The sequence below is a fragment of the Dermacentor andersoni genome, chromosome 4 (genome assembly GCF_023375885.2).
Source record: "Dermacentor andersoni chromosome 4, qqDerAnde1_hic_scaffold, whole genome shotgun sequence".
Taxonomy (NCBI): Eukaryota; Metazoa; Arthropoda; class Arachnida; order Ixodida; family Ixodidae; genus Dermacentor; species Dermacentor andersoni.
Genome location: NC_092817.1, coordinates 221789697 through 221806692, shown reverse-complemented (window position 1 = coordinate 221806692; position 16996 = coordinate 221789697). Strand labels below are relative to the sequence as shown.

The following is a 16996-nucleotide window of genomic DNA, read 5'->3' as shown; positions in this document are numbered from 1 at the left end:
GAATTTCCTTCTCATGATCAGGGTTCCCTGTGATTAATTGGCCTAGGTAAACAAACTCCTTCACAGACTCTAGAGGCTGACTGGTGATCCCGAACTCTTGTTCCCTTGCCAGCCTATTGATCATTGTCTTTGTTTTCTGCATATTAATCTTCAACCCCACTCTTAACACTCTCTCTGTTAAGGTCTTCAATAATTTGTTGCAACTCATGCCCAGTGTTGCTGAACAGGACAATGTTGTCTGCAAACCAAAGGTTGTTGAGATATTCGCCTTTGATCCTTACTCCTAAGCCTTCCCAGTTTAATAGCTTGAATACTTCTAAGCGTGCAGTGAATGGCATTGGAGAGATTTTGTCTCCTTGTGTCTCCTTGTCTGACCCCCTTTTTTTAGGTATCTTCCTACTTTTTCTTGTGGAGAATTAAGGCAGCTGTGGAATCTCTAGATATTTTCGAAGATATTGCTACATGCGTGTGATATTTGATTGTTTGAACGAGGCGCATGGGTGCCATCACTCGAGAAAAGAGGAGGAAGAACGAACTGGGCTCGCGCTGTGAATCTAACCGGTCAGCACTGCAACTGCTGTTGTAAATATAACCTGTAAATAGTTGCTCGTCTTACTGACTTGTACTTTGTGTAACAATATTTACCTTAGCATCCTGTACTCCTTGGTTACTTAATGCTTCTGTGAGTGCTGGTATCTCTACTGAATCAAATGCCTTTTCATAATCTATGAAAGCCATATAGAGAGGCTGATTGTACTCTGTGGATTTATCGATTACCTGATTGATGACATGGATGTGATCTGTTGTAAAGAAGAGTATCCCTTCCTGAAGTCAGCCTGTTCGTTTGTTGACTAAAGTCTAGTATTGCCCTTATTCTATTAGAGGTTATCTTGGTTAATATTGTCACGTGGTAGTGACCGTAAAGAACACAGTAGCAATACTGTGAAAGACGAAACTAACTTTTATTAGGCGAACCTGTGCCCACAAAAACAGGCTACGCTTAAGCACAACAATAGCGGCAAACAGTCGGCAATCGTCGAAAATCTGATCAGCACATCAAGCGCATCAGCTTTTATAAATGAGCCATCGAAGGCTCTAGAGTAATCGCTGGTGCCCGCATGTCTTCCAGAAAGTTCTACACAATTCGCGTCGCACATGCCATCAGATTACACAAGCTTTGGTGACGGCATGTAGCAGCAAGAACCGTCGATAACATTCGAGAAACTTCCGATAAGTGCGGGCGCATCCCGCACTGAGCGATATCATTTCTTAGATGACGAAAAGCGCTCACCTGAAAAAGATAGACAAGTATACATGTCCATATTTTATATAATACTGGGAGTGATAGCTAATGAGCCTATAATTTTTCAATTCTTTAAAGTCTCCCTTTTTGTGGATTAGTATAATGTTTGCATTCTTCCAGTTTTCTGGGACCCTTGCAGTCAATAGACACTTCGTATAGAGAGTCGCCAGTTTTCCAAGCATTATGTCTCCTCCATCTTTGATTAAATTGACTGTTATTACATCTTCTCCTACCGCTTTACCCCATTTCATGTCTTGCAAGACCCTTCTGACTTCATCGCTAGTTATAGGAGGAGTTTCTGTGTCCTGTCCATTACTGTTTCTAATTGAGGTATCCTGACTCCTCTGGGTACTGTACAGGTCAGTATAGAATTCTCCCCCAGCTTTTGCTGTACCTCCGAGATTGCCGATGATATTAGCCTGCCTATCTTTCATTGCATACATCTTGGTTTGTTCGATACCTAGTTTTCTTCTCTCTGGTTTCAGGCTGCGTCCATATTTTACTGCTTCCTCAGTCTTTCTCACTTTATGGTTTCAAATATCCCTTATTTTCCCCTTTTTATTTAGTTTTGACAATTCCACGAATTCAGCTTGATCTCTTGAGTTGAACACTTTTATTCTTTGTTGTTTCTTTATTAGGTCCTTTGTTACTTGGGAGAACCTGCCTACTGGTTGCCTTGGTGCCTTTCCTCCTACTTCAATTGCTGCTTCTGAAGCCAGCCTAGTTTCGGTTTCATTCATTGTCTCTATGTCATCTTCATCTCTATGTTTTGCATTGCTAACTTGTATAATACCGATGCAATGTTCAATGGTCTGCATGAGCGAATTCTATTCTCCCTTTGTTTTATGAATTAAATTCATTCTAGCTTGTCGTCAAATGTCTGATATTCACTTATGTTGTAAACTTTTTTCTACTTCTTTCAACAGAGCTTCCTTACTCTTTGGCCCTAGTTTCTTAACCAGCCTAACAGGAACCTCGTCTAACCATTGTACTCTGCAGATTTCTCGATTACCTGATTAATGAATGTAAAGTCCACTACCATGTCCGCCGGGGTGGCCACAGGAAGCACAGAACGTCCGTGCTTAAGATGTGATCCATTGTAGAGTATCCCTTCCTGAAGCCAGCCTGGTCAGTGCGTTGACTAAAGTCTCTTATTCTAACGGAGATTATCTTGGTGAATACTGTTTCTAATTGAGGTATCCCGACTCCTCTGGGTACTGTACAGGTCAGTATAGAATTCTCCCCCAGCTTTTGCTGTACCTCCGAGATTGCCGATGATATTAGCCTGCTTATCTTTCAGTGCATAAATTTGGTATGCACTGAAATCTCCATTCACTGGAATCTTTTTCACCGATTTCAGGCAGCGTCCATTTTTTACGGCTTCCGCAGTCTTTCTCATGTTATTGTTTCGAATATCCCTTATTTCACCTTGTTGATCAGTTTTAACAGTTCCGCAAATTCTATCTAATCTCTTGAGTTGAATGCTTTGTTGTTTCTTTGTAAGGTCCTTTGTTACTTGGGAGAGCTTGCCTACTGGTTGCCTTGGTGCCTTGCCTGCCACTTCAATTGCTGCCTCTGAAGCCAGCCTAGTTACGGTTTCATTCATTACCTCTATGTCATCTTCGTCTCTCTATTCTAAGGCTGCATATTTGTTTGCAAGTACCAGCCTGAATTTGTCTGCTTTTACCCTTACTGCCTCTAGGTTGACCTGTTTCTTCTTGACCAATTTTACTCTTTCTCTCTTCAAATTGAGGTGAATCCTAGCCCTCACTAACCTATGCACTTTACCTTACCTATCATTTCTACATCCTGCACTATGCTAGGATCGACAGAAAGTAGGTAATCAATTGCATTTTTTGTTTCACCATTAGGGCTTTTCCAGGTACACTTTCTGTTGCTATGCTTCCTGAAAAAGGTGTTCATTATTCTCAGCTTATTCCTTTCTGCGACTCCTACCAGCATCTCTCCTCTAGCATTCCTAGAATCGACGCCACAGTTGCCAATTGCTCTTTCACCAGCCTCCTTTCTCCCCACTTTTGCATTGAATTCGCCCATTACTACAGTATACTGAGTTTGCACTTTTCTCATCGTTAATTCAACATCTTCATAAAGCTGATCTACTTCATCATCATCGTGAGTGGATGTTGGAGTGTAGGTTGTACTACCATTAATTTATACTTCTTATTAAGTATGATTACGACTACTGCTCCCCTCTCATTAATGCTGTAGAATTCATGTCCTACCCCGTATTGCTTGTTATCTGGGACACCTCTATAGCAGAGGACATGGCCATTAGTCAGCACTGTATAAGCCTCACAAGTTCTTCTAATCTCGTTAAGGCCAAGGATATCCCAAACAATATCTGATAGTTTCTCAAGGAGTCCTGCTAAGCTAGCCCCACTCAACAGAGTTCGGCTACTAAAGGTCGCCAGGGTCAGTTTCCATTGGCCGCTATATTTAGTGCTTAACGCATTACCGTCGACAGTCATCATTACATGGGTTCCAGCGCTTTCAATGTGAAAGCATTACATGACCCATTATGTAAAAATGCATCGTAGTGGGCGGTGTGACCAAATGATGGTACCAAAAATGGCGAACGGTGAAGAGAGTAAAAACACGTCAAAAAATGCTGGGATTGGTGTTAAATTTCTCTGGCAGGTTCGTGTAAACAAAGAAAAAAATGGCTTTTAAAAACAAAGTCGCAGTATCGCCCAAAAGGCAAAGCATCAATTGCGATAGCAAATTGGTAGATAGCTGTACGAAGTAAGACTAGTAGTTTTGTCGGCCGTGTAAACTTGTAAACATTCGTTTACTAAATATATAAATTTACAATGATGGAATGTGTAAGCATGACTCAATGAGGACGTAGAAAGAAACAGACACACAGAGACAGTGCTGTCTTTGTTCGTCTGCTTCTTTCTAAGTCCTCGTTCAGTCACATTTACACATTCTATCATGGATTCATACCAACTAGCCCGCCAATGTGTTTCTGCTAAATTAACAAACACGGTGTCGTGCACACACAGGTAAACATGAACACCATTCGCTCGACGAGCCTTAGAACTCACTGTCAAAATGCTGGAGTGAGGAATCTGGTGCTGCGAGGGAATCGACCTTGATGCACCTTTTGCTTCAACGCGCACGAAACATCAAAAGCACAGTGCATTCGAAACTGTCGGCACTACGCGCACTCTACAAACATCGCAGATCACTTTCAAGATACGGTGCCCACACAGCCATGCTGTAAGCAGCAGCCGCCAGAGAAAAACGGCCCCCCTTCCCTTGCCTCACCCCCATGCCTTGCGCGTGACAGGAGAGGGTGCGCTTCCGGCCCGCCTTGCTCGCTCACGCAGGCAAAATGGAGCTGGATTCACCCGCGTACTCTCGCCCATGCACCATATGGCATGCGGCAACGATTTTATCGCCCTGGGACTTTATAAGTAACCTCACGGCGATGGCAACGCTGGAGGCAGGAATGCGCCTGCAGTGTCCATATAATTGCTATTGCAATAAAAAAAAATTCGGCACATTTTGGCCTGGGTGGGAATCGAGCCCAGGCCTCCGGGGTGCGAGACGAGCACACTTCCTTGATGCCACGATGGTTCCACAGTTCTGGTTGACTAAAGGTGGGCCTATTGTGTGGGTCATTACACATGTCACGTCACAGCCATCTGGCTGACTAAAGCTGTGACCTAGTGCGTGCATCATAGGGCACATGATGGCATAGCCAATAGGGAGGAAGTGGCGGCACGTCACAAGTGTATAAAATAACAAGCTATAATGTCCAATTGATCGCTGCTGAGCGCTCCTTGAATTGAGCGTATTGAGCTGCTTGGCACATCTTGATTTTGCCTTACCAAGGGGCAGTTTGACCGTACTTGAAAGATTGTGCTGACAAGGAACGCGTGGAAAAAACATTTTGCCATAGAGATTATAATGCTTTCACATTTCCACATGTCAGCAGTCTTAAGTCTCGATGACATAACAACAATGCGCCACCATTCCAACGAAGCCTGGTAGCAAAGAATGCACCAACCAAAGACCTGACGATGTGACGTACTAGCCACATGTCAATGTGACGCAGCCGTTATCCAATGCCGAGACCTCACTGCAATGCAACACAGAGAGCCACCGACCTCGACGTGTTACTTCACGGCCACGCAGTCACCACGTTAGTAGGCATGGAAGCTGACTATTCCGTCATGAGTGGACCCTTCGCTGCCCAGTTAAAGAAAGTTAACGCTGCATGGGAAGGTCCCCGAATTCGGACCGCTGGAGGGCACTTAATAATGCCGATTGGAATAGGACTAATTATGTAGTTATGTAGAATGAAAAAAAAGTAATCTGGGTATCTCCAAGCGACGCAAACAACATCACCTTGGTTCTATCCAGCTGCGTGGCATTTGCATATTTTTAAGGTTTTGCTAAAGTTATGTGGGACAAACTGTACACACACACACACGCACATACATACATACATACATACTTACATACATACATACATACATACATACATACATACATAATATATGCATACATACACAGTGGAATCTCACTGATACGATGTTCGCAGTTACCAGAAAATAAAATGTATAATTCAAAAATCTTATTATCTGAAACAAGCTCCATGAAGTATGAAAATAGGCATACTAAGCGAAATAATACTGCTCTGCACAACATGTTATGCAGATCAGCACCACACGAACCGCAGCCAACACAGTTTTATTTAGCAGCATTGAAACAGTTCGTCAGTTTTCACTGAACTTGTTCTGTCCATAAAGGCATTATTCTGGAAGTTAACACAAGGCGACCTTTCCTCACTCAGCTGAGCAGCAGCGCCTCGCCAGTCGGTGTGGTTGCACTGCCACAGCAGTGTTTTTCCTCCAGCGTGACTGGGGCTTAACACACTGTTCGTGGGTTGTTGGAATGTTATTTGGCGCGTTATGAGTTTCGTAAATACCAGTAAAAGTACATTTCTGCAGTCGTATTATTCAATTTTAGGTGAAAACACGATCTCAATTGCTGTATAAAAATACATTGCTCCTATGGTACGTTAGCTGGGAGAACTAAAGGAAACATATTATCCCCCAAAAAACATATCATGCAGAATCGTATCAACGAAATTCAACTGTATATTTATTCGGAACATGATGACGACACCGATGGTGAAAATTCGTCTCGAGTGTCCGTGTAATTGCAATCGCAATAATAAAACCGTCATCGTCCACAGGTTCTATGAAGATGCTTGTTTCTGAGCACATCCTTGTTGCATTGTGTGTGTGATTTATTTTTGGACGTCCACCTGTCTGAATAGCGTACCAAGGGCACTACTACAAGGCTGCAGCTTATCAAATGAAATGCACAACATTGGCTTCAGCAGCTTCCCTTCTTGAATAGGATGTACCACTTTTTGCAGGACCAAGAAAGCTTGTTTCTTCAAAAGGCGCAGGAGCGTGTGGAGAAGAAGGATTCTTGTGGCCAGTACCAACTCAACTCGTTCACCACGGTTAGTGGGCACTGTTTTGTTCCTTTATAATAAGCTTTAGTAAGCTCAATTCTTACAAAAATGCAGTGCACTTGTTAATTATATGGAGATTGGGTGTAAGATCACACCCATGAGCTTAACCAAGAGCAGTGCGCTTGAAGTGGAGTTTGGGATTGTGGGTGATCAGCTGCAGCAACTACTGCGAATGCTTACGAAGTTTGTATGGTAGAAACGTCTAAGCTCGCATTTGGACATAAAGTCTAAAAGCTCCGAACTAGATTCACAGAACACAGGTTAAACTGACAGCGGAGCCAAGGTTGCACGCACAATATCTGCACTTCATGACGACTTGTATCTGGACAGGCAAATGCAAAGCGCACCCACAGCCTCAATTGTTGCGAAATTCTGAATAAGTATAATGGCAAGAAAGCACAGCATACAGCAAAATTCTGAAAATGATTTTTCCACTATGTCGTACAGTAAAATCTCGGTGATACAAATTTCACGAGGTTGCGTGAAATATTTGTATCACCCAAAATTCATATCATCAAAAAAATACGCGATATCAAGAAAAAATCCATTTATTTGTAGCAGAAAAAATTCCTAATATCCGTGCGCGCTTTCTTTTTGCTTAAATCGTCAACGTTCACCTCCTGGAAGACATAAAAGTGAGCTTACATGAGCTCACGAATGTTTTCGCACGCCACTGAATGCCTCAGCACGTCGAGTGCAAGGAGCGTCTCCACCATCATGCGCTGCCCGTCGTGGCTGCTGCCGCGCTCGTTGTTGCTGCAGTGGTCCTCATCTTCTTCCTCGCTGGCCAAAGCATCAGGCTATGATATGGAAAGCTCTTTGGCAATGTCCTCCATGGTACGCAAACTGCAAGTCAACGAGGTCATCATTGACAGTGACAAAACTGTCCTCAGTGCAGATAACTCCGAGCCCGCTCCAATCTTCAATTCCAACTGCTGGCTCTTGTGTGTGGTCTTCAGATGGCTTGCCAAAGCTGCATTTCAGAAAACAGTTACTAATCGTAGTCAGTGAGACACGATTCAAACTCATTGCAATGAAGTGTATCGCATGTAGGATGCTGATGTTCAGCTCCACATCTTTCTGCTCCTACCTTTGCAAGCAGATGACGCACCAAGAGGCTCTTGACATGATACGTGGCTTGCCGTATTTCGCGGCAAAGAAACAAGTTTGACATTTGGGAGGGTGGCATCTTTCGGGTGGGCAGTGCACTGACCCAAGATCAAAGAGATCTTTTTGTTTTGGCTGCCGATTTTACAGTCGAGGTAAGTAAAAAGCTCTGAACAAGGCAGATGCCATGTAAGCCTTGCGGTTGGCCTTGTAAATGCAAGGCAAATGGCCAGCCATCTTGAAACAACGAGGCTTTTGGCAGCGGCCAATAAGTGTCAGCTGTACCTATTCAGAACCATCAGACTTGCAGCAAAATAAAACCACAATCCGCTGCTTACTCTTTTGGCTGCCTTGGCATGCTTTACCTTTAAAGGGGCTGACAACCAATTTTTTTTTTAAGGATCTAGTTTTTATGGCACAACACAAAGCTCACCCTCGGTAGTGTTCACACCTGCAGTGGTTGCTTCCAAAAGCGCGTGGATATTTTGTAAGCAGAATTTTTCGATCTGAGCAGCCTCTAAAAAAGAAAAAGTCCCTCCTCCAACAACCCTGAGAAGTGAGAGCGATGCTGATAGCTCACTTTGCAAATTGTGAAAGCTTCCCATCGATCTGCTTTCACAGGAGTGAGTGCAACTGTGGTTAGCCACCCACAATTTGACCCTTTCAACCACTTCTGAAAATAAGAAGCTGGTACAATAAGTTTATGTAGTTGTAGACATTTCTTAAACTTGTACTGCGTCTTCCCCCAAGTACATGCCTACATCATGTCTGGCTGGCCTTCGTCGTCATTGTTCTGGTGATAGACGTGCCAAGACTACTCAGCAAAAATGAGGGCGAAGGCAGTGCCACTTTTCTATCACTACGAACGAAGGTCTATCTCCACATTGTAAGTTAGAAAAAATATATATAACAGAAAAAAGTACTGCATTTCAGTACTAATAAGAAGACCAGGAACCATGTACATGCAATAGGCCTCTTGTGCATCTTCATGTTCTTGCCACGTGAGGCGCCAAAGATCATTTTTGGCATCTTTTAGCAAAGAATTGGAACGGCGCACTTGGAGGTAGGTGGTAACGTCAAGATTCTCTTCATCGGTGACATGTGGCAGCGTGGCGTCAAAAGTTGTCATTGGGTTCCTGCCGTAAACCAGATTTAACGGCGTAATCTGTGTTGTTTCTCGCACCACCGTGTTGTAAGCAAGCAAAGGTTACTTACGGCAGGATGGCATCCCATGTCTTGTGTTCGGCGTCGACGTACATTGCTATTGTCGGCAAGGGTCTTATTCAGGCGAAAATGCTTTGTAAGACCATTCGTCTGTGGGTGGTAGGCAGTTGTCCTCTTGTGCCTTGTCTGACTGTACTGCAGAATGGCTTGGGTGAGCTCCACTGTAAAGGCCGTTCCTCTGTCGGTGATGAAGACTTCTGGGGCACCATGCCGCAGCAGCATATTCTCGACGAAGAATTTCGCCACTTCGGCTGCGTTACCTTTCGGCAGAGCTTTCGTTTCAGCGAAGTGGGGGAGGTAGTCCGTCACCACGACGATCTACCTATTTCTAGTTGTTGACATTGGAAAGGGTCCCAACAAGTCTATCCCGATCTGCTGAAATGGTTGGCAAGGAGGCTCGATCGGCTGTAGTAATCCCGCTGGCCTTTTCGGTGGTGTCTTGCATCACTGACAGTCTCGGCATGTCTTGACGTAATGGGCAACGTCGGCGATAAGGCGCCGCAGTAATATTTTTCCTGTATCCTCGATAGTGTCCGGGAGAATCCGAGGTGCCCAGCGGTTGGATCGTCATGCAAGGCATGCAGTACTTCTGGGCGCAGGCTGGTGAGAAGTTCTTCTTTACTAGTAGGTTGCTGTGAAGGGAGAACAAAGACAATCTTCGCTTAAATGCCCTAGGGACAATGTCGGTGTGCCCTTCCAAATGCTCGGCGAGGTTTTTTAGCTCCGGGTCTGCTCGTTGCTGTACAGCGAAGTCTCCCGCACTTATTATTCCAAGGAAGGCGTCGTCATCCTCGTCATCTTGCAGCGGCGGGCAAATGGGGACGTGTGATAGGCATTCGGCATCAGAGTGTTTTTTTCCAGACTTGTACATTACAGTGACGTCGTATTCTTGTAGTCTGAGACTCCACTGCGCCAGCTGTCCTGAAGGATTCTTTAATTTCGCTGGATGGTATACGTCCTTCTTGGTGATCTTGTTAGTCGACGATAATTGATGCAAGAACGTAGGCTTCCATCGTTTTTCTTCACTAAGACAACTGGAGATTCCCACGGGCTTTTAGACGGCTGAATGATGTCGATGCGCAGCATTTCGTCGACTTGTTGTCTTATAGCTTCATATTCTCGCATCAAAACTTGGTAAGGGCTTTGGTGGAGTGGTTGAGCGCACTCTTTGGTTATTATGCGATGCTTTGCGACTGGTGTTTCTTGAATTCTCGATGACGTCGAAAAGCAGTCTTTGTAACGTCGAAGCAGACTTCCAAGCTGTTGCTGTTTACTCATGGGGAGACTTGGATTTATGTCGAAGCCTGGTTCGAGAACTATGGTCGTCGAGGTAGATGCGGCAGAATCCGAGAGGACAAATGCATTGCTGGTTTCCAGAATTCCCTCGATGTATGCGATCGTCGTGCCCTAGTTAATGTGCTTGAACTCCTGGCTGAAGTTTGTCAGCAACATTTTCGTTGCTCCGTGCAGTTGAGTAATCCCTCTTGCGACACAAATTTCACGGTCGAGTAGTAGATATTGCTCACACTCGATGAAGCCTTCTACGTCTGCAGGTGTTTTAGTGCCGATGGAAATGACAATGCTGCAGCGGAGTGGAATGCTGAATTGATCTTTGAGCACACTCAAGCCATGGTGACTACGACAGCTCTACGGCGGTATCGCTTGATCTTCCGACAGCGTTATCGACTTCGACTTCAGGTTGATGATTGCGCTGTGTTGGTTCAGGAAGTCCATGCCGAGAATGACGTCTTGTGAACAGTGTTGGAGGACAACAAAGGTGACAGGGTAGGTCCGGTCTTGAACTGTAATTCTAGTGGTGCAGATTCCAGTCGGCATTATTAGGCGCCCTCCAGCAGTCCGAATTTGAGGGCCTTCCCATGCAGTCTTAACCTTCTTCAACTGGGAGGCGATGTGTCCACTCATGACGGAATAATCAGCTCCTATGTCCACTAAGGCGGTGACTGCGTGGCCGTCGAGAAGCACGTCAAGGTCGGTGGTTCTTTGTCTTGCGTTACAGTTAGGTGTTGGCGTCAGATCACGGCTGCGTCGCGTTGACCTGTGGCTGGTACGTGGCGTTGTCAGGTCGCCTTTCTTCAGCGTGATCTTTGCTTCCAGACTTTGTCGGGACGGCGGTGTGTCGTTGTTATGTCGTTGAGATAGTCTCTTCGACATCTTTGGTGGTGGTGGAGGATCTTCATCACTTTGACGAACAGTAACCGCACCTCCATCGGTTGCTGCTTTAGTTTTCAAGATATGGGCTCGCAGAACGGCCCCAGGCTGGGCCAGTGTATGGACAGCACTGCGGCGACAGGTAGCAGCCTGGTCATGGCGAACGGTATGGTCGTCGTGAACTCCATTGAGTGGGGGCGAGGTAGTCGGCGATGTCATGTGGGCGCTCTCCAAGCTGTGGACGTGGCACGTTGACGGCAAACCCTCGGAGACCCAAGTCGTGATATGGGCATCGGCGGTACACATGGCTGGCTTCTCTGCAGTCGGGGGCTTGCCAAATGACCGCTTTCCTCGCGTAACAGCACTGACCGACAGGTGGGCATGCTGGCGGCGGCAGCGGTGGACAATGGAATTGCGGCGTTACAGGGCCCTGGCGTGATCGCGCAAGGGGACCTTGACGGCAGCCGACGGCGGTGTAGGTCATCATTTCTGGCTGGGGCTGTAGCAATGACGGTTGCACTTCAGTAACCCCAAGTGATCGCTGAACCTCCTCTTTGATGATGCCAGTGATTGAGGCCACTTGAGACTGCAACCTAGGGAAGAGCTTCTGCAGTTCCTTGTGAACGACCGCACTGATGGTCTCTTGCATGTCTTCACTGCCGAGTTATTGAATATCGGTGTAATTTCAGCGATTATACTGCCTTGTCCGTATATCGAGCATCTTCTCAATGGTTGTTTCTTCGGAAACAAACTGAGCAACAGTCCCGGGCGGATTGCATATCAATTCGGCGAAGAGCTCCTGTTTTACCCCACACATGGGGAACCGAATTTTCTTCTTCTCGGGCATATCCTGGTTGGCGTGGCAGCACAGGTACGTCATCTCCTCAGTGAAGATCGCTATGTTCTTGTTGGGTAATTGTACTCGGGCTTCTAGCATAGCTTCGGCCTTTTCCTTGCTCATAAAAGTTCATAGGAAGCCGCTATGGAATAGGTCCCACGTTGTCACGGTTGACTCTCTGTTCTCGAACCACGTTCTAGCGGCGTCTTCTAAGGCGAAGTATACATGCCGCAGCTTGTCTTCGGAGTCCTAGTTGTTGAAAGACGCGATTTGTTCATAGGATTCTGGGTCCTCAGTCGATGATCCATGGAAAGATGGTGGGTCCCAAGGTTTTTGCAGCACAATGGGGGACGCTGGGGCAGCCATTGCTGTTGTCTTGGCCGCGCTCTTCTTGGTCTTCTCAGGTAGAAGTCCATGCTCAGGGGGCAGCTGTTGCAGTCAGCGGGTTGCTCAATATTCCGGGATGATGATGTTGTTTTTGCGGTCCAGGCTTGGATCACAGATTGTTGGGGGCGTCTGGTACATGAACGAACTAACACCTCCACCAGATGCCACTGGTAGTGACGGTCGAGGACACAGCAACAAAACTGTGAATGGCAAAACTAACTTTATTGGGCGAACTTGTGCCCATAAAAACAGGCTACACTCAAAGCTCAACGAAAGCGGCGAACAGAGTCTGCGATCGAAGATCTGATCAGCGGGTCAAGCACGTCGGCTTTGATACATCAGTCGTCAAATGTTCCAGAGTAATCACTGGGACCCGCCTGTCTCCCAGAAAGTTCTACCCTATTCACGTTGTGCAAACATGGAACAGCAGATGGAACCATCGATAACATTCCAGAAACTTCCGACACATGCAGGTGCATCCTTCGCTGTGCAATAACATTTGTTAGGCGGTGACAAGTGGTCACCCGAGAAAGATAAACAAGTACACGTGTCAATATAATTTCACCTTCAATGAGAAAAACATGGTTCATTCTAACCAATACAATAGGCAAGCTTTCCATCAGCAGGGTTATCTCAATTCATGTTCTAAGCGCTTGTCTGTCCTTTTAAAGCATAGGCTCTTGACCGGCTTCAAGTCATAAAATAGACTGGCTTCATACATGAAGCTCCTATCCAGCAAAGAGGGAAGGCAGGGTGGGTAATTCCTCGTTGGTGTTACCTATTTCTCTTCCCCTATAGTTCTCCTCACACCTCCGGCCCTCTCTTCTTTCTCTCTCTCTTCTCCTCTACCCTTCACTGTGGAGCGGGTCACGCGATACTCAAGCTCCGGTATGGGAGAATGCATGCAGGGAAGAAATTTCACTTCCAGAGGCTAGACGGGGCAACTGAAGAGAGTGTCTATGTTGGTGGCGAAGCTTGCCTCCTGAAACCATGGGTTCACGGCACTGAAATATTTTAGTTTTGGCTATTAATGAACCAATTTGAAAATTTCTCGCAGTAGAATGCTCCCTAAAGGGCACGTAACGACTTCGAGCGTATAACCCAAATTTTCCATGTGGCCTAGTGAGGGACCCTTAATGAAGAAAGAGTATTAGACCCAGTAGCTGTCCTTGCGGTCCTCTACCCTTCACTGTGGAGCGGGTCACGCGATACTCGAGCTCCGGTATGGGAGAAAGAAATTGCACTTCCAGAGGCTAGACAGGGCAACTGGAGAGAGTGTCTATGTTGGTGGTGAAGCTTGCCTCCTGAAACCATGGGTTCACGGCACTGAAATATTTTAGTCTTGGCTATTAATGAACCAATTTTAAAATTTCTCACAGTAGAATGCTCCCTAGAGGGCACGTAATGACTTCGAGCGTATAACCAAAATTTTCCATGTGGCCTAGTGAGGGACCCTTAATGAAGAAAGAGTATTAGACCCAGTGGCTGTCCTTGCGGGATGCCTGTTCTCACTGTCTTTAGTGAAGGTTCTTTGCATCTAATTACCACATAGTGTTTATGATTTGTTAAATAACCATAAAAAAGTTCAAGTGCTTGTCCTTTAAAACCATAATGTTCTAATTTTCGTAATGATACACTATGATCTACCAACTTAAACGCTTTTCAAATATCTAAGAATACACCAAGTGCAAAGTCGTTCTTGTTAAGTGCTTGGTTTATGATTTATGTTAGGGAGCTTACGACAGTTCTAACAGAGTAATCAGTTCAAAAACCATGTTCTGCATTTTAAAGTATGTGATAGTTTTCAAGATAGTTCGTGACGTGCTTTGCAATAAGTTTTGGAAGAGCAGTTTTGAAGCTCACATAGTTATTGGACGATAGTTTCCCAAGTCAGTTTGGTTATCAGCTTTGTGTATTGCTACAACTCTTTCGATATTGAGCTGGTCAGGATATGTACCTAACAGAAAAGATGTCGATGTTATTTTTTATTAAGACATCATCATGACCTATGACCTTATTTGAAGGCATAAGCTTTACAGTATCTGTGATTTCCGATCTTGTTATTTACGGGAAAACAAATGTGTTAATTTGAGAAGGAGGTAAAACTGAAACAAACTCTGTATTATGGGCACGCCGGTTAGATGGGGTAGTGGTGCCTGTATTAACAAAGTAGTCATAAAATTATTTGGCAAGACATGTGTCAGTTCTGGGCATAGTTCTGAGCGTAACTGTCTGATTATCGGCAAAATTAGAGTTGATTCTTGCTTGGTACATGATATGTTACAGCAATACGGGACATCTTAACACTTTCCTGTCCACGGGAAAAGAGATAGCTTTTGGGCAGTCTTGTAAATAATCTTTTTTACTGCTACAGCAAATGCTTGATATTAGAATGTGCAGTATAGATTTGTAAAAATATTTATGAAGAATTCTTTGGAAAATATTATTTAGTAACGAAAATGTGCAATAAAAAAGAGAAAAATTGTAAAAACATTGATGCTGCTTTGCACGAAGAGAACATTAAAAAATTTCGAAATATGCATTTTGTACAAAAAGCCTATATGCAACCTTCCTGCAAATATAAGCTTTCTATATGTAGAAGTTCTTTATATACAAAGGAAAATGTTAGCCCTAGTCGCTACAGTGGAATCTCAATGATACGATCACGGCTAATACTTATTTCCGGATGATACGAATTCTGCCGAGCCTCGTTACTTTGCAACGCGCTAGAGACCGGTCGTTACGAATCAATTTTCGACCCGCGTCGGTTGATACGAAAATTACCGAAGACACTTTGGCAATTCTAAAGTGTGCTTGGTGAAACCCAGACGCTGCTGCCGTCTGCGCTCCGCTTCCCTGGTTTTGCTGTTCGGTGACATAGCCAGTCGCTGCTGCTGTCTGCGCTCCAATTCATTCGCTTTGGTGTTCGGCGATATCGCCTGTGCTGCTGCCGCTTTCATTCTGTTTCCCTGCCTTTGTTACCCGGCGATCTAATCAGTCGCTGCTCGCGTTTCCGTTCCGCCTCCCTTGCTTTCGCATCTGGTGACATGTTCAGTTGACGCATGCGCATTCGATCCTATTTGTTCTGGCGTTGGGGGAATCCGGCGTCCGTTGCCGCTTCCCCGTACCGCTTGGCGTGGAATCACTGGGCGGCTTTGGAGCCATGTGTCTCACTCACTCGACTGCAACGAAACGTCTGGCGAAGGAGCGGCGGTGAAGCTGCCACCGCCGACGCGCGCGTGCTCGTTCTACCGCTGCTATGTGACGTCACGGTTGCTGTGCACAGCTGCGCCCCCCACCGGCGCGCCGGTTGCTAAGGAAGGGAGGAGGTTACGCCGCAGCGCGGAGGAGAGGCCACAGTTGGCATGATTCCAGCGCACGGACGGACGCGACCTCGAGTATGGGAAGGGCTTTCGCGCCGCCCCACCGACGGCCGCGGAAAAGAACAGCGCGCACTCACGCGATTTCTCCCTTTCTCTTTTGGTGCGGATGCGCGGACGCGGCGCCGGACAGCGCGGAGGCCGCGACTGGGCGCGAAGAGTTTGAAGCGGTGGTGCTTTTGTTGCTTTTGTGCTTTTCCTCCTTTTCCGCGTGCCATCGGACGGAATAACTGCTGTGCTTCGGACCGCGTTCTTTGTCTTAGACGTGGGCGACGGCGAAAGTCCACCACCGGTGGCTGAAACGCTGCACGCGTTTTTATGGATTTAAACAGTCTGCTAAGTGACCTGACAAAGAAAAAGAAGCAGAAGGACATTAGAGACTTCTTCTTCAAGAAATAAATGCTTTTTAGGTACATGTGCCTGAGTGAGTTCACCTCTAACTCTTTAATTTAGCTAGTTTTAATTGTTTTGGTGATACGAATTTCGGCTAATACGAATATTTTTCGTGACCCTGTGAGATTCGTATAATCGAGATTGCACTGTATTGTGCGTGCAGCGGCTCTTATGAACTGCACGGCACTGCGGAGCACAATAATAGCGCAATGCTGAGGTCCACTCCTGGCCACTTTCTCGTGCAAAACTCTACTCTTTACACCTCCACCAGCAAGTCTGCTTGCTCAAACAACATTGACACCCTGCAGACAAGAACTATGACCTTTAGAATGCACTGGATATCTTTAGATCTGAGCACAGCAATGACGAAATGGTTCAGAGTAGAAAATGAAACCTATCGGCGGATACCTGTTGACATTCCGGGACTATTTGATGCACTTTCGCCCGCCGTGCTGAATTCCAATGAATCAAAATCATCTTCTGAATCTGTGCTGGTACCACCACCAAAAATTCTGACCCGGACTCCAGAATTCGTGGAAATTTGCCTTTTCCAAAGGGCAGCTGCATGCGACGTCGATGCCTTGTCAAAATCTACCAGCGCTCGTCGTGCCCAACTAAAAAGCGCTTTAAAAATGCCGACACAGTTAAAAAAATAAACACGAAAGCGAACTTAGAAA

General features: G+C 45.7%; 1 protein-coding gene across 5 annotated transcripts in view; it reads left to right on the top strand.

Moving 5' to 3' along the window:
- The window catches only part of LOC126538383 (uncharacterized), a 606484-nt gene that overhangs the window by 565295 nt on the left and 24193 nt on the right, over window positions 1-16996 (top strand). For all 5 annotated transcript variants that reach the window (XM_072288044.1, XM_072288042.1, XM_055074756.2 and 2 more), the window contains one exon: window positions 6720-6809. In XM_072288044.1, the coding sequence (XP_072144145.1) occupies window positions 6720-6809 (90 nt within the window). The remainder of the gene's footprint in view (window positions 1-6719; window positions 6810-16996) is intronic.